The sequence below is a fragment of the Nestor notabilis genome, unplaced genomic scaffold, assembly GCF_000696875.1.
Source record: "Nestor notabilis isolate BGI_N333 unplaced genomic scaffold, ASM69687v1 scaffold7929, whole genome shotgun sequence".
Classification (NCBI taxonomy): Eukaryota; Metazoa; Chordata; class Aves; order Psittaciformes; family Psittacidae; genus Nestor; species Nestor notabilis.
Window position 1 is genome coordinate 23992 of NW_009943213.1, and position 23713 is coordinate 47704.

Here is a 23713-nt window from a genome sequence, read left to right on the forward strand (position 1 = left end):
AGATACTACCCCTGTTGATTCAGGGAAAGTTCACAAATATTTCTTCACCCCAGGGTAAGATAAGTCAGCCTTGCTGCCATGCTAAACAGAAGCTAAAGAACAAAGAGCATTTAACCTGCAGTGACTTTAAAGAGGTGGACTACAGTACAGCATTCAACATTGCAGCTATAATATGTCTGCACTAGGTCGCTGAATACCCTGTTACTGTTCTCAGGGTTAACCTTCTTTTACAGTGACCATGGGAAAAATATCTGTAAGCTTTCCTGGCTGGTTGTAAACAACCATGACAAGGGTACTTACCAAGGACCTGTTTCATACTTGTATTTCACATTTTCAGGTTCAGTAAATATGTGACCTGCAACAAACCAGGAAGTTTAAACATAGCCAGGGTCAGAGATTACTTAAGAATGACAGTACCACTGACAATTCGTACAGAAAACAAAGATTTCAGCAGTCTGTATTAATAGTTCACTTACTACAACTTTCAGACAGCATGCTGAAAATTATAGCCACCATGGTTTTCACTTGCCACACACCAAAGTCTTCCTCCGTTTCATCTGTTCCCAAGCCTAGATCTAAACAGGTGATCATAGAAAATAACAGACTTGCACAATCATTTGCAAAAAAGCCATAAGGCTTTCCTGATATTAACACAGAACTGGTAATCAAATTTACTGGTCTTATCTGAGACACATGACCATTAGACATATTACTCTGCCTATAAACCAATAAATATTCACTTTAATGGTCAACAGTCTAAAAACTACTGATAGATTACACCATTTCAGCATTAACAGTTAAAAAAAAAAAAAAAGCTGAGTGAGTTCCTTTCACTTCAAACAGAACTGAACTTTAATCACATTCAGCTGGGCCGGTCACAGCAATCTTCCTAAAATGTACATGTAAGGTTTTTAACTTGTTTTATTGTTGTTGGTTTGGTTTTTGGTTTGCTTTTTCTTTTTAAGCATCATGCAACAGAACTATTTCTATCTGCAAATAGTAGAAGCTTACAGGCAGCTGGTGCTGAAAAGGCCCACTGATAACTAAGCCCCTCTGTTAAGATAAACTATCAATGTAAGTGATGTTTTTCATTGGCAGATTTACTAAATATGGTTTAGAACTCAGTGTGAGACTCAAATTGAAAACAAAAATGTATTACAAGCAGAGCTGCTCCCCTCAATGCACACTTAAGAGAACATCCTTCTATTTTGCCTGTCAATTTTTAAACCCCACATCTTGGTTTAGAAGAACAAAACCTGTAATGATTACAGAGATAACAACCTAAGGAAGCAGAATTGATTCTGGCATAGAATCTGTAGCAAAAGGATACATTCTGCCATGCTCTTGATAGTCTGATCTTTCACGGCGGCTGAACTAGGATAGCAAGTGTGAAATTCTTTGCGCAGATCATAAAAGGAATAGAAGCAGTCTGACAGCAGGAAGTTCTACAAGGAAGGTAAAAAGTCTGTTTTATACACACCATTCATTTAAATTCTGATTAATATTTTTGGACTGAATGAGGCAGTCTCAAAAATCACACAGTTGCATCTCATCAGTTTGTCTATGATACACCAGTTTAGTTCCTTTGTCACATAGTTCAGATTCTACAACTTGACAGAATTAGATATCTAGATGAGCAAACCCCAAAAGATTCTCAAAGGAGACCTGTGCAAAACAGCTGGACAAGACAGTTGGGAAGGGGGAAAAAAAAAAAAAAAAAATCTACATTGTGCTGTTTTATAAACACTCCCATTTAGGATACTGTGTTTTCTCTTTTGTGGTTACACTGAAAAACCATATTGAACCAGAACATGATAACAGTGTACAAAATATCTTCCATCAAGTTAAAGACATTTCTTCATTACTGTCCTATACTGGATAAGAATTTTAATTACCCATTTTATTTATTACTAATTAAAAATGTTCAACATTGTTAAACAAATATTAAAATAGCACTTCACACCAACATTAGCTTGGTTTTTCAAGGAATAAAACAGATAATTCTGGCTTAATTCACTACTTTCCCACTCTCCAACTATTTTACTGTATAGAAGTTTGACTTCTGTCTAGTCAAACAGCACCCATCTTTATAAATAAAGAATTAAGAAAAGTCACAAGGTAATGCTTCTTATAACAGTAGGAAAAGCAACAGCCACGGCCTGAGGCTTATTAACATTTCTGGAGGGAGAATTACACTCTTGCAAATGAAAAAATATTGTAGGAGGAAAAAAAAAAAAAAAAAAAAAAAGAAGGAGAAATAAATGCAGTATTAGACTCAATACTTGGTCAGATCCATATTCCTTGATCTGATATGGACAATTATTTCTTCCACAGCATTACAGTGTTAGTTTTGGTTTAGTCCATTTGATTCAAGTACATAGAATTACCCACAAAAACCAGTTACATCATGTTCAAATGTTAAATATCATTCCCATTTCCTTAATTGATTCATCCTTACACAAACAGGTGCTTTTCATAAAAAGTCAGCATTATGTTTTAATACAACACAAATGCTAAATGAGTATTTGTAGAAACTCTATGTGAGCCACTACCCTTACATTAAAAAAAAACAAACAAACAAAAAAAAAAAAACAAAAAAAACCAAAACAAAAACATACAACTGATCAGTAAACTCCTTCCATGTCGGCAGCTCCCATTCCTGCAGGTTCCTGCAGACCCTGTCAAGCAGGCTAACCCGTGAGCCACCACCCTGCACAAAGGCAAGATTCTTCTCCCTGTGCAAGACAGTCTGCTCTAAGCCCTTGCAGAAACTTGGAGTAGAAACTCCTGCTTCATGTGGGAGTAGCAAATAAGCTGTAGCAATACTTCCCACTGAATAAACACGGATGGGGAAGCACTGCCATTCTCCAGAGCAAGTCACTGCCTGTGTGTTTACTCTCTACAGGACACTGACACATGGCTCCTACCAATTTCAGATCTTGGTAGAAACCCATGGCTCCACACAGAACCTGTGGACTAACTCAAGCCTAAACAAGGCAGTAGTTCTCCATCACCATTGCTGAGGTTAACCCTGTACCTTTGCTTCCATTTCCCAAGACTCAAAATTCAAAGTACTTGTATTGTTCCTGTCTCTATCCTCTTTCCTAATTTTCCTCTTTATTATGCTTATTGGGAGTCCTCAAGTACTGTAGCTGACTTCTAAGAGCAAATGCCAAGAACTACTTCTCTACTATTCAAGTTTGAGACAGGATGGGGATCATCTTAAATGTTCTTGGAACACCACAGTTCTCAAGGTTGAAATGTGTTGCTCATAAGCTATCTTCTTTGATGTGCATAAAATGCAGTACTGCCCTTCTACACCAGTTCTGCTCTCATACCTTCTTAGAAGTTTCTGGGTGGAGGACTTGTCGAATGAGTAACTGACCATCACTGCAGAGTGTGTAATGGCTGCTTCCAAGTACTTTCAAATCACTGGATACCAGCTGACTAAACTGAAAAATAAAGCGATAAGATTTCATTGTACTGACTGATACAGATAATTCCACAAAATGAGCACTTAGCACTACTAAAACATTTTTTAAAGAAGATAAAATAGTTCAGCACTTTTTTTCCTTCTTCTTCCCTCCAAAAGCTGTTACAAACATGAATGAAGAACAAATGTAGGCTCCTGAAAAAGGTAGGCAAATAAACTATATGCATTTGTGGAGTAGAAAACACCAACAGTATGGTAAATAGGACCATTAGGACAATATGGCAGAATTATGAGTTCATATGAAAGGTCATGCTACTATACTGATAATGTTCAACATCTGAACTAACTGTAATAAAAGCTATGAAATATTTGAAAGAAAAAACTTTTCAAGATCAATCACAATACTGATTTTGCAATAGCCACCCATCAGCATGTATTAAAATGTCAAAAATTACATGCTAAGAAAAGCCAAACAAAAGTGGTCTAATACTTTCAAAACAAAACTATAACCAAGTTGGATCCAAGCCAATGAAAGCTGTTGGTAGAGATACAGTGTTAAAACACTAGCTAAAAACTCTCCCATTTCCTACATGTAGGATGGATAACCCCCAATAAGTTAATTCTCAAGAGAAAAGGGTTCAATTTCTTTTGCTCAGTGTTTTTTTCCATCCTTCTACAACATTTCTAGCCTTTTATTACTCCATACCTGTGTTAAATTCCTTGCTCATAGCAGTCAACTAATGTATTATAATACCTTCATGTATCGAATGAGTAAGTAGTAGCTTGTTAGCTAACTTTCCAGGGGACAGGTATAATTATTTTAAGCTTCCCTCTTGATGCAACTCTCTCCCAGGAAAGCATCACCTCACAAAGCAAGCAGTAATTAACCTCATGATGCAGTAGCCACCCACTGCTCTCAGTGATAGTTTGTAACTCCAAAACAACCACCCCCAAAACCAAATTTACAAGTTGACTTGAAACTCAGACAATATCTTTATGCTGTCTTTTAACCTGTATTGGGATAAAGAGATTTGGCATGACTTATCATCAACACTTTTCATAGTTATACTTTCTGCCCAGAAAAGAGGATGTTCCAACGATCTGATCCCTCAGCTACAGTATTCACCATGTGAACAAATGTTGCAGATTTGTGTCCTAAAGGTAGGGCTGCACACGGGATAAATCATGTACTGAACATGAGGAGCAGAGACACGATTAACCACACTTTATTTCAAAACAATTACTCAAATATAGTTCAGGCCCCTTTCTAGGCTTGGACGGATAACCAGTTTTCCACTACCATTTAAACTCAGAAATATGGTGGTAGTGGCTACTACACACCAAGGCAGAGAACTGAGGGGTAGAGCAGGGTAAAGAGAGACACTTACATCAGCATCTTGTGTAAATTGCTTAACTTGCAGATAGATAAATACAGATATAGATAGAAATATATCTATAAACCAAAGTTATTTTATATGAAGCATAAGATAATTTAAACCTTAGTAAGGGTGAAATATCCTCCCAAAAAAAAGCCTCTACAATGCAATTGTTTGGTTTTGTGTGCTTTGGTAGTGTGCAAACACTTAAATCAAACAACCAACCCTAACTCCTGCAGATTCAGAAAGCCACTTTCTTTCTGACTGCTAGGTTCAGGTTGTGTTCCTACCACAAGTTGAAGTCTTGAAGAACCTGAGGCTGTATGACAAGTCTTTGTTTAAGGGTAGCTTAAAGTCAGAAAATTGAGATCTGAGAGTGCTCAAAATACTTCTGCTGATGTGTAAACACCAGAAAAAGAAGATAATGCCAGAGGACTCAAAAGGAACCACTTCAGAAATGCAGTTCTGAGGACTGACACCATCACAGACCAACAGCAAATATTCACGCCACAATAATAGACATGAGAACTGCCCTCTTACTAAATGCAGGACCATATTACTTTGTTTTAACTTCTGGGCATAGTAAAAAGCAAATATTTGTAAAAAGGGGTTGGAAATAGTGATAGGAATTAACCTCCAGAAGGCGTACAGGGTTTCTTGACAAAAGGAAGGAGAGTCTTACTGCTGGAACAGTAATAAAACACTCCCCAAACCTTCAGCTTTGTACCCTGTGCTTCTTGTTTCTGAAGATGCATAAGAGCCTATATAAGGACTGCAATTAGGGAGCTATTTTGATCAGCAACAAGAAGAAATCCAACACACACAATCTGAGGGAAGTAGCAAGTGTATGCAGCCACCTGCTTTAGAAATAAAACATAAGAACTGTACTTTTGAAAGTCTTCAAGTTAGAAAACAGAGGAGAAAAATGTTTATCAGGGGAGAAAACGCTCAGGCCAAATGATGCAAGTTATGTTGGTAAAAATCATTTTTGTTGCTCTGAAATATTCACTTTTTAGATGGTATATCCCACACAATGTACAGCTGAAATGACTGATACACAACATAGCTATTTTCAGAAGCCCCTGGTGAGAAGATACTGAAAAGAGTGAAATACTGCATAAGGACACCAATAAGCCAAATATTCCAAGTGTATTATGGTTTAAAGAAGGCATGAGAATCAGCATTTGTTTTTATTTTCAACTGAGCCTAAGTATTTTCACTGCATACTTATTAAATGTCAGTGATAACATTCAACACTGCAAACTCCTTTCCAGTGGAATAATCACCATATCAAAACAATTCTTTATTTTCCTTAGTAGAGGCTAACAGCTTAAAGTTGCCACATGGTTGGCAGGCCCTGCTCAGTGCTTATTTAGAAACTTCTATTTTAAAAAACAGCCTTTTTCAAACTTAGGAGTGTACTGCTCCACAAGAGGGCAAAAGGAGTGTGAGAAGAATAGTCAGAAGACATAAGCAATGCTTCCTATCCAAATCACCTTAACTATCACATGGGTTAACTGAGGAGAGGAATGGGGTAGCAGAGTGTGAAAGGGAAGATTCATCTAAAGGAAGAGCATGGGGCCCAATACTGGGTATAACACCATCACAGAGATGACAGATATTTGGGATTACCCTGAACTGGATTTTTTCATCTACATGAGATTTCTCCAAATTCTGGGAAGGTTAAGTATGAAAAGCATAGCTGTGGACCAGCTCTCATTACTGTAGATTACACTGGACTCCAAAGTCTCTCAGGCAATAGATACAGCCTATCACAGGAAATAAAAGGAGTTAAAGCAACCAGTGCAGATATATTCATAAACCCACACTGAATTATAAGTTAAGCAATTCAGTGTTCCTGAGGAAAAAATCATCTTCAGCCTCCTTTTTCCCCACTATAAGTTTCAGGCAGCATCTCAAAAAACAGCCTCAAACCAGCACACACCCAAATGTAGCAAGCTAAGAACAAGTTAAGACCAGTACCAGATTTGCATTGCATGTCTCTTTCTCACGTTGAACAACCTGTCCACAACTCTGTCATTATGTAAATTCCATCCACATCTCCTTCACTCTACTAATAAAAACCATCTCAGCTATTTAACTCCTGTCATTCACCTTCATGCTGCCCTCCATAGCACCCCCCCACTTTAACATGCAAAGCTGCCCCACCTTAAGATTTCCTCCACCATGCTCACACACCCTGTGTCTCCCCTGTTAATCTACTCATTTCATAGCAACAGAGTTAGAGCGTGTTAATTACCACTGTTTGCATCTTGCAACCAGCCCTCATTTCAACTGCAAGACCCACAATGTATTGGCATTACCCTCCACCTTTTATTGCTTATTCCAGTAGATCAGTCTTTCTAGGAGAGCTCTGATGAGTCATTCTGTATTTAAAGGAATGTATGTAACAATTCAATACTGATATTAAATGCTGAACAGAGATAAAAGAAAGAATCAAACAAGCTGCTCTGTGCATTTACCTCCACGGAACCTAAATCAGTTCTTGGAGAAGAGGTGGTGAGAGGGAAGGACAGAGTTTGAGCACCAGTTTGAAAAACTGGCTGAACAGGATTTTGGTGGTGTAGCTGAGTACAAAGAGAGTGAAGAGACATGTTTTGCCAGCAGCAAAGCTGGATGACAGCCAGCACAAGCTTCTGTGTTGTCTGGAAATGAATCCCAAGAGGCTGAAAGATACAGCACCCTTTCAGTTGCCTTAACTACAACTGAGCAAAGCTGTGGATCTTAGAGAAACAAGATGATGCTTCATTAAGCTCTTTATATAGTTATGATGCACAAAGCACAAAAATAAATCTCTGGCTATTTGAATATTCCCATTTCCCTAACTAAAAACAGCTCACATTCTTGAGAAAGGCCACTTCATCTGTGCTGTATCTGTGCATGGCTTGGTAATGAAATACTGAGATAATCCAGTTACAGCATGCATCCACGCTGTCAACTAAACCATTTCTAGAACATCAACATGCTCCTGAGGATAGTCTCTTTAATTCATCTCTGAGAAGTAACAGAAAATCTAGCTGCTGCTTTCTCAGACCTCCAACAGCTCCTAGTGTGTCTTCAAAATGGGATCCTTTTCTTTATCAATGCACAGTTTCTCAGACAAGGAAAAATTATTCACATAACTTCAAAATTAAAGGCATCCTTTGAATATAACTAGGTCTGGAATGTTATGGTAAAGCATAATGTGAAAATCCAGAAAGAATCTTAGCTTGTAGTCCACATTTCAGCTAGACATACATCTATTCCAGAATAGAAAGATACAAGTTATTAGATTTATCAATAATCTTTGAACAAAGGCTGGTCCTCACAGCATGAGGACCTGATTTCAAATAAATGACAAGCATGTTACTAAATTGTCAAGAGATAATTTAATGATTACACGTGAACACATGATTAAGTTTCTGACAAATTAGCATATAAAAACCTGCTCATTTTGGCTTCTATGTCATCTTTACACTTAGGTAGGAGGACAAATCACACCTAGTTCAGCCAAAAATTCGGACATGAGACAGACAAATGATACATGACTTGGAATAAAGAGAATGTGTCAAAAAGTGTATGAACATGCTTAGCATTCTAGATCAGTATTTTGAAAAGAAAATAAACAAAAGACACCACATCACAAAACAGCCTTATTCGGGGTGACATCATTTGGCTATTATTAAAATGAAAACTTTCAGGAATAACTTACAAGAACAGTTATTTCAGTTCACCTAGGCTTGCATATTCCAATGTATTACCCTGATCTTAAAGGAACTCATATTATTAATGATACATAACTGTCCTAGAGAAAGTGAAAATATACTCTACATATCTGTAAAACACACTGTTTGAGACTAAGATTTATCTAAGGCACATAAATGTGAGCTCAAACCTGGAAAATGGGCTATGTGAGATCTTTTTGTGCCATATTAATTTCAAGAAATCAAGAATAAATTTCCACTCTGACCAGCACACATTTCCATGCAAAGCAGAAGCTAGATTTTAGATCTCTTTCACAAATTATTTTACCTATATAAAAGAGACTTCCTCCAATAATGAATTATTAGAAGAAAGGTGGAGGACAGCATAGAAACCATTACAGGCAGTCAGCTCTAATACACAGATACATGTATCTCTGTGTACACATGCATGTGTTTTTATGTGTAAAATGATATATGGTAACAAGTTATAATATTAAAAATCTCACATACCAGCTGAATTTTCGTGTTTACATGCCTAGCACAGTTTCTAAATTTAGAAAATTTCTAAATTTCAATTCACTATATTTCTGAATGTTTTAAGTCCTGAAATTTGTTACATTTTATTAACATTATGAAGTTAAAGAACTACATCTTTTAGTCTATCAGATTACCAAACATAATTTACCAAAACAAAGCAGTAATACTGTAAGATCTATACAGTCTCACACACATAGTGTGAGTTTTATGTTATAGAAACAGCTTAAATAGCAACCACATAAAGCACTTCTTTTTCAATCCAGAAATGTCAGAGTTCACTCTCATGCATATTTTCACGCTTCACCATATGCAAATTATCAATTGAAAAAGAGACATTAAACTAATTGCAGCTTTTCTAAGAATGAGACCCCATACATATATATTAACATTACATTACCACGTTGCAACAAATATCACATGTGCTTTGACTAAACCCATACTGTTTATAGCCATGTGTGATATCAAGTCTTGTGTTTTAAAAAAGAAAAATCATTACTTATTAGACATGACTGTTGTTCACTACCTTAGAGTTTTAGACTGTCTTTTAGGCAACTGGTGTGGGTCATTCTTTGCTGGTAGCACAGAGAATATAACAATGATCTGTCTTGTTTCAGCTAAAAGAAACATGGAAAACAAACAATGTCCAAAAAGGTGTCTCTGAATATTCTCTACTCCAAGTTTTGCTTCAACAGGCAAGGATATTGCAGTTCTTGCCTGAAAAGCTGATTTTATGGAAAGTCTCTCAATTTATTGCCAGAAAACACCACAAAACAATTATATTGTTACAGATGCAGTTCCTGAAAGGAAATGTCTGGTGGTTGGACACTGAAACAAGCCACCCAGAGAAGTTGCAGAGTCTCCATCCTTGGAGATATTCAAGGCCTAACTGGTCATGGTCCTTGGCAACCTGCTTTGGCTGACCCTGCTTTCAGGTGTTGGACTGAAAGTCAAAAACACAGCACTGCACCAGCTACTAAGAAGGAGAAAAAATGACTGCTGTAGCTGAACCCAGGACATGGTCTCTTCCAGCCTCAGCTATTCTATGATTCTCTGATCAATTTGGGCTCTGTTTCACCTACTCCGCAGCTAGGCTAAAGTTTATTACATCAATGCCATCACAGTGTACACATGTGAGCGTGGGTGTGTGTCTGGGGAAGGATGTGTTGTCTGGTGGGTGGGAGGATGGGAGACAGGAGGAAATCAAAATGTGAGATGCAGCTAAATTCTGCCACCAAATCATAAACAAGATTTGAGCACCACCGAAAAACAAATATCCAGCAACTCTGAGGTCTCCCTTAAGACTTAAAGGCTCTAATAGAGCATGAGAAATCTCAAAAGTACAAGCCACACGTTTGGTACACAAAGCTTGGACACACAAAACATATCATGACACACCAGCTTTGGGCAATATTTTCAACTGGACTTTGTACCTCAGATTCTACACCCAATGAGGGTTTCACATTTATTTACAATACTCTCCATGGGCAGTTTTCTGCTCCTTCACTCTTCAAACCATGGTGATAATGTCAGCTTTATCCATGCTATGGAGGAATTTAAAGCATGTCAATACTACTGGGAGGTGCACAGACTGCATTTCAGCAGTATTTACAAGTATGATAACCCTTTATTGTTCTAAGTAACTTTTTAAACAGAGAATCCTATAGTAAGCCCTTGCCTTTGTTCACTGCTTAACTTCACTGTTACCTGCTATTCCACATGGCTGATAATGGTTACATGGAAACCTTGTCCTGAAATTGGTATAAGGAAAAAAAACAAAGTGTAAGACACAGTGCAGCCACAAGCTGCAGCTAACTCCCCCACCCCCTCCACCCCCTCCAGCAAAATAGGAAAAATTGCTATATTTAAATACTATTCAGACACAAACATGAAAAAGAAATTGCCCCTTGGTTTTATTTCTTTGCAGGGGAAACTTGCAGAAGATGACAGAAGCAGACCAGGTCCACCCACTAGGGATGTTCAAAACTAATATTGCCAGTCTGATTTCTCCTATTAAGAGGAAAGCAGTTTTTTGCTCTACTGAACACTGATGCCTGAAACTTTTTAGGGACTGAAGACTAGCCTGGACAAAAGCATGGTTTTCATTTCTGGCACACACAGACGTTACAACTGTGCTCAGTATGACCAGTCAAGTTACATACCACCTTATGCCTCTTGAGGTACTATAAGCCATATTAAATAACTGCACAATCAGTCACAATGGCCACCAAAAACATATGCAAGAGATAAACATATATATCACACAAAACCAGTCATTTCCATCCAATTTGGAATTTGCAAGTGTAAGAGTAAGTTTGCTCTCAGCCTCCAGGAGATGGAGGATGTGGCGCTGAGCTTTACACACTGTAGACTACGTTCTCCTCAGGTATGTCCCTGCTCATGGCAGGGGGGTTGGAACTAGATGATCTTAAGGTCCTTTCCAACCCTAACTATTCTATGATTCTATGTTACATTGCTTATTACTACCCACTAATCTTGTCATTTTGTATTCTTTCCTGAATAGAGGTCCAACAACAGCAAAGCAGATACCACACATCCTGCTGCTGCTCCAAAACAGTTTCATCTGAACTGGGTGTCTCTATAGACATGAACTCATGCTGTTACCTCTCATAGAAAGAAACTAATTCTTCTCTACCCATGGCATGAGCTAACAAAAGTAACAGGGTTAAGGTCTCACCTACCCCATGCTTGGTGTTCTCTCATAAAATTCCAGTTATTATGAATCTTCAAAGAAGTAGTTAGAAAAAAGAATACAGAATTAGATTTTTTTAAAGCTATTTAAGATGCCCACTTTTATCTTCTATTTTGTTGGGAAGCTGAACTACCTGGAAGGAATACCACCCTATCCTCTTCCTCAATGTCATCACACAGGTTACCACAGAGTTCTCACTCAAGTCAGGAAGACACACAGCCTACATATACCTCTTATACTAACTGCAAGAATTCAAGGGACAAAAAAAAAAAAATGGAAGTTTATCACATCCTTCCATTCCACAAAACATACTCCTTCAGAATTACATAGATGCCCTGAAAACTTTCAGCTTAGATGAGGGCAGACTACAGCTAACTTTCTGTATTAAAATAGGTTTGTTTAGCACAGTTCAGGAACAGGTAGAATATGAAATACAGAAATGGAACAACAGTTGTCATGCTTTGTCCAGAAACAGTTTGTAGAGCATAGAAAACAGACGATCGCGATTCAGGACTGTGATAAACTATCTTAAGTGTGAAACTTCCACATTATTTCTTCCTTTGGCTCTTTTCAATTGGGCCTGGGTCTTTGTGTGACAATGTAAACAATAGCTAACTAAAAGCTGTAATTCTTCCTAGGAAAGAATGCAAAAATCTAACCTTCTGCCAAGACAAAGATTTGTCCAAGTCATGCCATTTGAGCATTATAAGCCCATTTTTGATTAATTATTTCTTAGATGGAAACTTGCAACACCAGATTATTTGCAAGCTTTTCAGCTATGCTATCTACAGCATCAAATTCAGGTAATGCATTAGGCATAAAAGGCAAGACCATGGTTCAGGCCATCTAAATGTCACAGCAATCAGATGACAACTTTTATCTTCAAAAGTACAATCTGTTTTAATAAGAGAGTGTTGAAATATGCAGAGTACTCCACAAATAAGCTACTTGAAGTTAGCCTTGTAAAAGATAAAGCACCCCATTCCAGCAACATAAGAATTTCACAGTTCTTGGGACTTGCTTTACTTTACTGTTAGGAAACTGCTAAATAAGGAAAAACAGAAATAAAATAAGTTTTCACCTTTAAAATAACCTGTATGAAAAGGTCACTAGCTGTCAAATACAACAAAATATTGCAGAAGAGATATATATCTTGCAGAATGCCCTGGCATTTGTTAACATAGATTATTTATGAGTCTATCTTTAAGCAAAAGGAAACTCTCAATACTAGTAGTGCAAAAAAGTCCATACTGTCAACCTTTTACCTACATTTCCAGCAGGATTACAATGGTGCCTCACACTCCTCACAGGCTGCTTGCTATCAGCTCAACTCACAGACCAAGCCATTACAGCCTGAAAGACAAGGTTGAACATACTTTCCAAACCCTATACTTTAATTAATGCCATGACTGCAATGCTGCCTAAAATCTTGACTTAAACACAGACTTTCTTACACAGTGTTCTTTCTATATGTCCCCCATTCCCACTTACCTCTATTTCAAGGACAAACTTTCACTAGCAATGTGATCTTCAGTGCTAATTCTATTGACTGTAATGTGTTGTACTGGTATATTTACTCAACACTACCTCATTGTTTGTAGTGCAAGCATAACCACTTGTAGGAAATAGCCAATACCTGCAAAATTAAAGCATATTTTTTCTATTGGGTTCTTTTTCAAGTTGCTTTTGTATTTATATCCAGGAAAAGTAAAAAGAAGTAGAGACACAGAAAGAAGGAAGACATTATTTATTATCCACAATTCAGTGTTTCCTTCAAGATTCTCTCATATTCCTGCCTCTCCTTCAAACTTACACTGTAAGAATATCACAGGCATGGATATTCCAGAATAACAGCTGAGATCCATGAAGAATCTGAGCAGTTTTTGTTCAAATCCTTACAAATATCAAGAAAAAAGTAGAACTTTTATTAACTGACTCCACTCTGCTTCAGAAAAGTGGAGTTCTCCCTTTCTTGTTCAACATGCTTTCACAAAAACATAACACAGAAGTAGATGCCTAAACCAGCTTGCTTTTAATTTCTGAAATTTTAAAGTCAGAGATTAGGGCAGTGATGTCATGCATCAGGAATTAATTATGTTTGATAAAAGTAAAAATGAGGATAAGAAGTTATTACTTTCTAAATTTTAGTAGTTCATAACTGAGTAAGATCAGAATTTACATTTGGCCTTCCAAGTGATTCAGATCTGCCTAATACAGACCAAGGACATTAATGATGACATTATTTAGATGTTGCTTCCCCTTATAGCTTCTTGTTCAGGCAGCTTCTTGTTTCCAAAGTGATCTCATTATCTCTGAGAAGATTTGGTATGAGTCATCTGGAATATGAAAGAAGTCACACAGCTTCTTGTGATCAGTTCTCAATATCTGATATTTATAGGAAGACGGGAATTGATTTATGTTTTCTATGTTTCTTTAAGCATACCATGAGATAAGCAGTTTTCTTCTCCTGCACTTCATATTTACATGGTGCCATTTTACATACTTTACGATATGCACAACTTCATCTTGTAACCATTTAGTTCTGCTATAAGAAATAACACTGGCTAATACACTCGAGTAATTAATCAAGCACACCCCAAAACTCTATCATAGTCATATTCTTGTGACTGCCATATATTTTCTAGTTCTAAATCTCTTGCATCCCCCTCCAATCCAATAATTATTTAATTCAAGAAGTTTGATGTGGTATACACTGTTTTGTGTCTTTTTGCTGTAAAGGATTCTAAACCAACTTTTAGACATACGGCTACAATAAGATCTACTCACAAAACAAAACACCGCTAGTGGTATTTGCACTTTTATTTTCCAAGCTGCATACTATAGTTCTACTTTACTCTTAGTGCAATTCACTGCAACAGATTTACTTATCCGGAAAGGCATTCTACCACAATTTCTGTAAAGGCATTTAATTTAACACACCGCCAATGTCTACACAATCTGTTATAATGTTAAAGTACATACTTAAATTTCAAGTGTCAAAAATCATTACAGGAGCCAAGTTTTTGCAAAAGAGAATAGAGCTGTTTCTTAATCTTCAAATTAAGTTTCTTTACCATGTTTTAGTTCTAACCCAATATTTATTTCTCAACACTTTTTGACCCTCTCTGCCCACTGCAGATCTAGAAAGAAAAGTAGTAGGGGGAAGGAGAAACTAAAATATTTTTAAGTGGAATTTTTGGAGAAGTGGCAGGGCTGGGTTTTTTTGCTTTGTCACCCATCACAAGTGGTGAGCATTTAAATTTCAATTGCCAATTCCTTTTGCATAATATTTATCTTCTAATTCACATCTACCTTCAAAGTGTGTGGACTTAATGAATGAGGGACAGATTAGTGAAGCAGCTGTTTACAAACAAAGAAGAACAGAGTCTACTGTATAGAAGTCTACTGGAGTAAGTTGTGAACAGTTCAAAGAACAAAAACACATATTTACCAGAGCAATGCACTAAAGTTTTGCAGGGCAAATATGACTCCTGATTCGGTACCTTCTTAGGACACACAGACGAAGATGTCTTTCACATTATCATTATTTCCCTCATTTCCTGAAATAAGGTTGTAGCTTACAGAAATTGATCATGAAGGAAAACATGGTATTTCTGCAGTTTTGAAGCAAAGAGGCAACTATTATAAAGAAAAAAAAAAAAAAAAAAAGCTTCTACAGAGCAGACAAGAATGTGAGGAAGAGGAAGAATGTTTGTTTCTAATTGATACATAAAAATTCCAATTTTAACCACATAAATGACAAAACAGGGCTGACACATTGCTAAAGGAAAAAAAAAAAAATATATCATCTCCAATCAGCATTTTTACTTTTTGGCCATCACACTGCTTTGCTAGTAAGAGCTATTCCAATATCTATCCATCAGTCTGCAACATGTTGACAGAGATGTTGCTCTTTTTTGGCAACACTTAGCTACACAAGATCATTTGCAGAAACAACTGCAGGACCAGTGTGGTGATTTTGGGGTTTTTTTTGTTTGGTTTTTTCCATTTTTTTTTTTTTTTTTTTTTTTATGGCAGGTGTTGTTTTGGGGGGTTTCTTTGTTTTGTTTTTTTTGTTTTGTTTTGCTTTTTTAAATCCAAGTAAATCAAGACACAGCTGCAAGAGCTGTGGAACCCTTTCAAAAACTGACAAGAACAAGGTGAAATGCTACCAGAGGAAGAGAGAAACAGTGGAGGTTTGCAGACAGAGTATCCACACACAGTTTTCTAAGCTGTTTCCATGTTAACGTGTGAGAACTTGTAGAAGCGCTGAATTTATTGTCAAAATGGTAGGAAATAAAACTTTCATTCCTCATTTGTTATTCCTCAGCCACTTTTGAGGACACAGGCAATTGCTCATTTACATATCCGAAGTGACTTTTTCTAACTTACTTACAGCAAGTTAGATGAAATAACAGTCTTCAAGGATCACATAATCCACTAATCTCTGTACTAAAAGGTTTTTACCCTGTTTTACTGTCTTTCAATGACTTTTAAAAAAAGCCACAAGTACAATTTAAAGAGAAACTCAAGTATTCAGATATATTATAGCTGAGAGAGGACAGGTATTTCAAGTTATTCCAGACAAGTCATAGTAAAGTCATACCCCTCTGTCTACTCCTGTGAGACCACATTTGGAGCACTGTGTGCAGTTCTGATGTCCTCAACATAAGAAGGACATGGAGCTGATGGAGCAAGTCGAGAGGCCACAGGGATGATCAGGGGCTAGAGCACCCCTCATATTAAGACACGCTGAGAAAGTTGGGGCTGTTCAGCCTGGAGAAAAGAAACTGTGTGGAGACCTCAGAGCAGCCTTCCAGTATCTGAAGGGGGCCTGTAAGGATGCTGGGGAGGGACTCTTCATTAGGGACTGTAGTGATAGGACAAGGGGTGATGGGTCCACACTCAGACAGGGAAGTTCAGGTTAGATATAAGGAAGAAGTTCTTTACTGTGAGGGTGGTGAGGCACTGGAATGGGTTGCCCAAAGAAGTGGTATATGCACTGTCCATGTCAGCATTCAAGGTCAGGTTGGACAGAGCCTTGGGTGATATGGTTTAGCGTGAAGTGTCCCTGCCCAACCCTAACCATTCTGTGATTCTAAAGTTTATTTTTCTATATATGCTAATCCACCCAGACTTGGTAAGAGATTGAATGTTACTGTTTAACTTCACCAGAATAAGCCACAGCAGCACCTGCTGTCATAAAAAGTCTGCTCGGGCTCATCCTCAAACCACTGGGCCAAATCATTCACTTCTACTGAATATTGGCACTTCTGATTTTAAGAGAAGAGAGCCCAGCTAGCCAGGACTACCACATTTTTATACTGTCAAAGAAAAGTATATGCATCTTTGGACAAATTCCTTTATCTAATTCCCCACTCATTCTGAAGTGAAAGGCACTTAAAATGCAGAAACAAAGCAAGTTTTAAGGGAACCATCAAGGAATTCAGATTAAAGTATTGTAGCCTTCAGAGAAGCTATGGTTATTGCTTTTCCAAAAAAGCAAGCAGAACATAAATGCTGCCAACAACAAATGCATTCACATGATCCACATATGTATATTCATGTATACATATATATTATATACATAAAACAGATGAACTCCTTTTGCTATTAACTGTTCTCTGGTTTTGAAGGAACAGATTTGAGTGTTTCAGCAATAATATAGTAGGAGCTGGTAGCACAGTGGATTTGTAAAAGAAAAAATAGTTCACATATACCATCAGCAACTGAATTACAACTAGAGTTCTGAAACAAAAGTTAGCCATCCATTTTCACTACTAAGGGAAAAAAATTCCACTCTAACAGCCTTCAGCTACAGGAAGCATTAGCACATCCTTACTTCCCCACAGCAAAGACCGGATATTCCAGTATTAGGTATCAAACACAAATTAACCAATGCACATTGAAGTTTATCAATGGAAATAAAGAGCTAGTAGATGCTAATGTATATTAAGAACCCTGCATAAGGCTACATGCAAACAGTACGCTCTGTCCTCCTGTAAAAGCAGGATTTTATCACTGACCTGCCCTGACAACCTTAAGGTCACCTTGTACCTATCAGGAATTCCTCACCACTCACTGCAGATCCCAAACCAAGGCCACAGTTTCACAATACCAACTGCTTGCTGATCAACCTGTCTTAAAACATTTCTTTCACCCACACTGCTTGTCCACACCCCAGTGCTATGGGTGCCCTCAGAAAAGCTTCCACACTTTACATCAGACAGAACCACTCCAGACCAGAACTGTACTTCGCTCAGAACAGGGCCCTGCTCCAGTTTAATATGCAGCCCCCAAAACCTTTGTATTGGCAGAATAAAATTGATGAGGGAAGTCCATGTAGCAGCACCTGACTAAGTAAATGGTGCCACTAAAAAGTTTTCATTCGACTGCAGCTTGAGAATGTGATGCAGGGGCAGAAATACCTTTAGCTGGTATCACCATCAAACATGTTGGATCATGAAAATACAACCAAAGGGTGTAGTTTCATGGGACGTGAGCTTGGACAGCAAAGCAGCTTAGAAGTTCACACCCTACCTGCTCGTTTCAGTGATCCTGTTTACTGTACAGCTTCACAAAGAGTTTTACTGACACAACAAAAAAAAGAATGGCAAACCATGGTGCAGGGGCAAGAAAGAAGCTGGCTTCACTGCTGAAGCCAAATCTTGTGAAACTACACCCTAAGTATATGTTGTGGAGAGAACAGCTTGCTCAGTAACACTTGCCAAAAGTTTACCAAGCACCTGCTCCAAAACTTCTGAACTCAGACCCAGCAAGTATTCCAAAACACAGACTCTGGTAGGAGGTTTACTGAGGTGATGCAGTCACCAAATAATCTGAAGTTGGAAGACCAGCCACAAGACTCAGACCCAAACAAAAAATAAATCATCCCATATTTTCAGGCTTTTTTCTGCAGACTGAAGGTTCAGAGGTGTATTAAAAATAATTTTTTAAGAAATCTTTTATCCAAAATGCATGTGTGACAGCTGGCAAGTGAGACAAGAAACCTTTTAGCTGGTGCTTTGTGAAGAGGCTGCAGAACAAGTTCTTAAAAAAAAAAAAAAAAAAAAAAAAAAAAAAAAAAAAAAAAAAGTTGTAACCGGTTTATCAGGTTAGAGGAATTCACTGGCTCTTCCGCCTCTCCCCACATCCCATTTGTTTCCAACTGCTCATCTAACAAGCTTGTTTCTTGCTGAATTTGTTGATGTGTGAGAAAATAAATTATACCTGCAGCTCAGCTGGATGATCAATAGACATCCAAACATACTTCAGAGAACTGGTAATTTGCAACCACCTGATGAAGTGGCAACTCCTCAAGATTTTCAATTTGTGCATAAAAAAACTTTTTTATTCACGTAATTGTGCTAAATTTGTGCTAAAAAACTTTTTTAGAAGACTGGGGGAAAAAAAGGCCCAGCTTTGTCTTTCTATATTTAAGAATATGAATTGAATCTCTCATTGATGTACTTGACTTGATGCACAATGCAATGAAAATTTAGCAAGACTTGGATAGTCTTTCAAACCACTTCTTAATACTTAAATGTCAATCCATAGATGAAATTTGGATGCTTTCAACAGGTCCAAAAGCAGACCCAGCTCTCATGAGAACCTCTCCCTTTTTATGTATATCGTTCAAAGTAAGATGGTAATTACAGCTAAATACTGCAAACAGCTCTCCAAAATTATTAGCTCTTCTTAAGACATATCCTTTGTCAGGGAGACATGCAAATATCGCCTTGCAAAAGTAAAGTAACGTGTCTTAAGGCAAGTCATGCTGATTCAGCCAGGTTTTTTTGTATGGGAAGGATTAAGAAATCCACACCACTTTCAAATTAGTATTCAATCTTTAACTTAGAACCCCCATGGCTAGAATCAGAGAAGCACATTAAGATGTCAGCTTTTTGATGATCAAGTAATGGGGCTGAGAGAAAGGCAAAGTTCATTCTGGTCTGGTTCTTTAAAAGCAAGATTCCACTTCTACAAGGTTTCTGCAACCTGAAAATCATTCTCTCCCTAAATAGCTTGAAACTGGGAAACCATAAAACTCCAGCAGTTATTTAGAAAAATACAATATGCTAAATAAGCCAGTCCTGTGATTTGAGGATGTGAACAATAAAACCTAGCAAGAATGTCCCAGTAATGGAGGAAGAAACTGTTCCCTTTAGCAAGCAGTGTAGGTAATGGATGTTTACATCACAGGCTCAAGACAGTTCCAGATACACACTTGAATAAGAAAACTTCTACTTTCTTTGTTAAAAAAAAAATAAATAAATAAAATTCATCTTATTTTTCTACTCAGTAGCATTCTGCAACTATAACAACATACCTCAGTCAGCAGCTGCAAGTTACTGGTCGAACAACAGATAAGTTATTAATGTCCTTATGAATTAAATACATCAAGCAGACTGTTCCAAAGGGCACACATTTTATGACTTCAGGTAACTATTTGTAAATTACCCGGATCTTTCCCCTCCCCATCCCAAGCATAGCTATTGAAACATTGCACATCACCTGTCAGAAAACACTGCTGGATCCCATAAATGCACTAGCATCTGTGGAATCAAACGTTTGTTACCCTGCACAAGCACAGTATCTAAGAACTTGGAGCAAAACGTGTAGAACATACACTGTGGCAAACAGCTTGGTTATCCAGGAGCACTGTGCTTCAGAACCTCACTTTGTAAAATTACTCAGCAAAAATACATCAGTAGGGAACCTTATTTTAGCCTATTTCTTAATACAACCTCAAGTAGTATGTTGTGTGAGATGTAACACTGTAAGAATATGAAGTAAAATTGAAATGGTGCATCATTTGTTTAAATGCCTTGTTGCAAGCAGATTAAACACTTCACCACAGACTTTTGGTAGACTCTATCATTGCTGGAAAGGGATCTAAACAGTAAGAGAAGGAGGCTTCCTGTGGTGAGTAGAAAAACTCTGGACCCACAGTAGCTGATCTACTGTTTACCAGTTACAAATCTCAGAATCAGAATTACAGAATGGCTGAGGCTGGGAGAAACCTCTGAAGCACAGATAAAAATTACAATGGCTTTGTGCTTAGAGATTCTCACTTCCTTCTACATGTAGAGACTGAGTACTCAAGGCAAAAGTCAGAAGCAGGCACTGAAACTTTCATTTAAATGATCGAGATGTGTGCTAAAGTGAGCAGTTTTCAGCTGCGTCATCAAATTTTCTACCACAATCCAACCAGGGTGTGGAGAGCTAATTTCACATACTCTGTGACATTATCTCCAATCAAGTACAAGTTTACTTCCTTTTCCTCCTGCTTTCCAAATAACCACTTCTTCACCCAGCTGTGCTTTTGCTAATCAAAACCTTTAACTGAGGAAAAAACAAAAAAAAAATCTCTATGTGTTGACAAATACCTGACTCACCCTTAAAAAACATGACACAAAATATTTAATGGACTTATCTCTGAAGGTGCAGAAAAGGATCTACTATTAGAGAATATGGAATTTTGCTTTTTGCCACCATTGCAAGTGAGAGGATGAATGAATTCTCTCTTAACTCCCATGAAGTCAGGACACACAGAGAGGAAGAGAGACGAGTAAAGTGTGCTCCAGAAAACCTATGACGGAACTGGCCACATCACAACTGGCATCAACAATTAACTATAAAATCATTATTTAGTTACATAGATATGCCAAACAAAAAAGGAAAAAAAAAAAATCGTTGTTTTTCAGAAGTCTCTACCCACCTACACACAAAGGTAATATTTCCTTTTATTTGCTAAAGCAGACCCACCTACAGTGCAATTTACGGCAATAAGATACAATCTCTCATGAAGTATTGAGTATAATTAAAGTGCGTCTGTTACAAAGGTAAACAGAGTGTACTAGGCCAAGCTGATGTCTTTAGTGCAGGATCTGGGACAAGATCAAACCTGCAGCTGCTCATTTTCTCAGGGGTTATTTTGAAGCTTTTAAAAAAAAAAAATAAAATCACCTCTTGGTCTTGGACTCTAACAAAACTAGTGCAGGTACAGTAAATGCCATCTTGCAGCTCATGTTGACAGATTTTAAGACACATAAAAGTTACACATTTCTATTTTCCAAGACATTAACTCAAGTGAAGTGTTAACTAGTCAGTATCAAAGAGGCTTAGGACCTAGCCTGCCAAGTTATCTGTGTCACCAGAAGTTACAGCAACATGAACCTGTTCTACTGCCTAAGCAAGTTTCTTGCTGAAACACACCTACAAATGATTCAGACAAGGTGTGGAAAGCCAGTTTTCTATGTTACACAAAAATGCACTATTGTATTTTTCCATTCAAGTACATTTCATACAAAGGAGACACAGCGAAGGCAAGCAAACTTTCAGGAACTGCATAGGTGTACACTATTTGCATTAAAATCTTTTAGGCAACTTAGGACTCCTGAATGGCAAAGATCAAATAAATTTACAGAATTACTATCTTAGAGCAGTATTAAATGAGCTAAAGAGCAAAATACAAAAGTCGGGGGGGGGGGGGGGGGCGGAAAGGGAACCACAACAAAAAAACAAACAAAAAACCAAAACACAATCACTCTATAACCCACTAAACTAATTAAGCTCATCTGGAAATGAGTGAGATACAAGTACAGCTGATCTTTTACGAAAACACAGTTTTGAAGTTTTCAGCTCACTTTCAGAATAACAAAAAAGGTCAAGGTCTTTAATACATATTAGATCAGTGAATCTGTAGATTAAAATACACAACTGAATTTTGAAGGTTTTATTAGCACTGCTAAATTAAGCAGTACACTTACTGGCCTACTTTTTTTAAGGTTTGTGTAAAAGAAATTCGGAATAATAGTAGATCTATCAAAATAATCAGAGGCCAGACCTTCCAAGGACTAGAGCACCAGATTGAATACCCTGGTATTGTATATAACTGTTTTGAAATTACAGGGTTCCCAGTGCAAACGGTTTAGGGCTCTTTCGAGTTGGCTTTAAAATAAGCACAAAACCTGCTAGTGGTTTCAAAGTGAAAGGCAAAATGAAGTCTTTCTTTCACCAAATCAACTGAATCTCGTCCCCAGGCTTAACCCTGAGTAACTCCTGCTCCCAAGAGCAGCACCTCACCTGCTGAAGAACTCGGTCCAGTGGTTCAGCGTTGCCCAATCCTTCTGGTGTTAAGCCACTCACTTCACGACACTGGTCACTTAAGTCCAAATTGTCTGCTTTCACCAGGGATTTGTGTAGAGTCCCTACCTAAAATCATTTAAGAAATTATGGACGAAAGTGAGAAACAGTCGAATCGGCTCTTTTTAACAACACATTCAGGCTGCAGAAAAATCAGCAAGTTGCACTATCACCACCCCAATAACAACCGCAATGAGGAGAAGCGTTTGTTGATCGAAACCTTGCACCTGGATTTCCTTCCCTCCCACCTGGAGATCCACACTCTCAGCTTCCCTGAATCGGAGCCGGTTTTCATGCAACACCTTTTGCAGTTAGCACCTATTTTTGCAGGAGATGTTAATTGCAAAGGGAAATTCACATAACATTAAGGCAGCTTCCTGAATCTATTAATGAAATTGATAGCGGTGTTTGTTTTAGCCAAGGCCATCATCTCTAGGGGGCTCATGTTTATGGTGGGGCTTTTGGAAAGAAAAACTAGAGCGTATTTTCAGGCTAGTTTAAAAATTAAAGGGGGGTCAGTATTCTCTTAAAGCTTATCGGAACAGTGGTTAGGAAAAACCCCGGTCTCCCAGAGTAGGCCGCAGAGGGTCCAATGGTTACCCTGAGCCAGCTTCGGGAAAGCATGCTCGCATGGAGCCCACGGGGGCAGCTTTTTGTTTTAAACCTTCAAAAGCCCATAGTCATCTTCAGATTTCAAGCTACAGATTTTTTCCAGGGGACGGGGCAGGGGGGTTGAAGCGGCTAAACTTTCTTTAAAAGTTATTTTTTTCCCTTTGAAAGGGAAGAAAAAAAGGCGCTTCTCGAG

At 37.8% G+C, this 23713-nt stretch overlaps 1 protein-coding gene across 1 annotated transcript in view; it reads right to left on the bottom strand.

The window, feature by feature from the left end:
* The window catches only part of ESRP2 (epithelial splicing regulatory protein 2), a gene marked incomplete at its 5' end in the record, with an annotated part of 43895 nt that extends 20918 nt beyond the window's left edge, over positions 1-22977 (bottom strand). The window contains 5 exon segments of the mRNA XM_010021814.1: positions 301-355; positions 477-575; positions 1331-1445; positions 3339-3452; positions 22849-22977. Of these exon segments, the coding sequence (XP_010020116.1) occupies positions 301-355; positions 477-575; positions 1331-1445; positions 3339-3452; positions 22849-22977 (512 nt within the window).
* Positions 22978-23713: the final 736 nt, after the last annotated feature.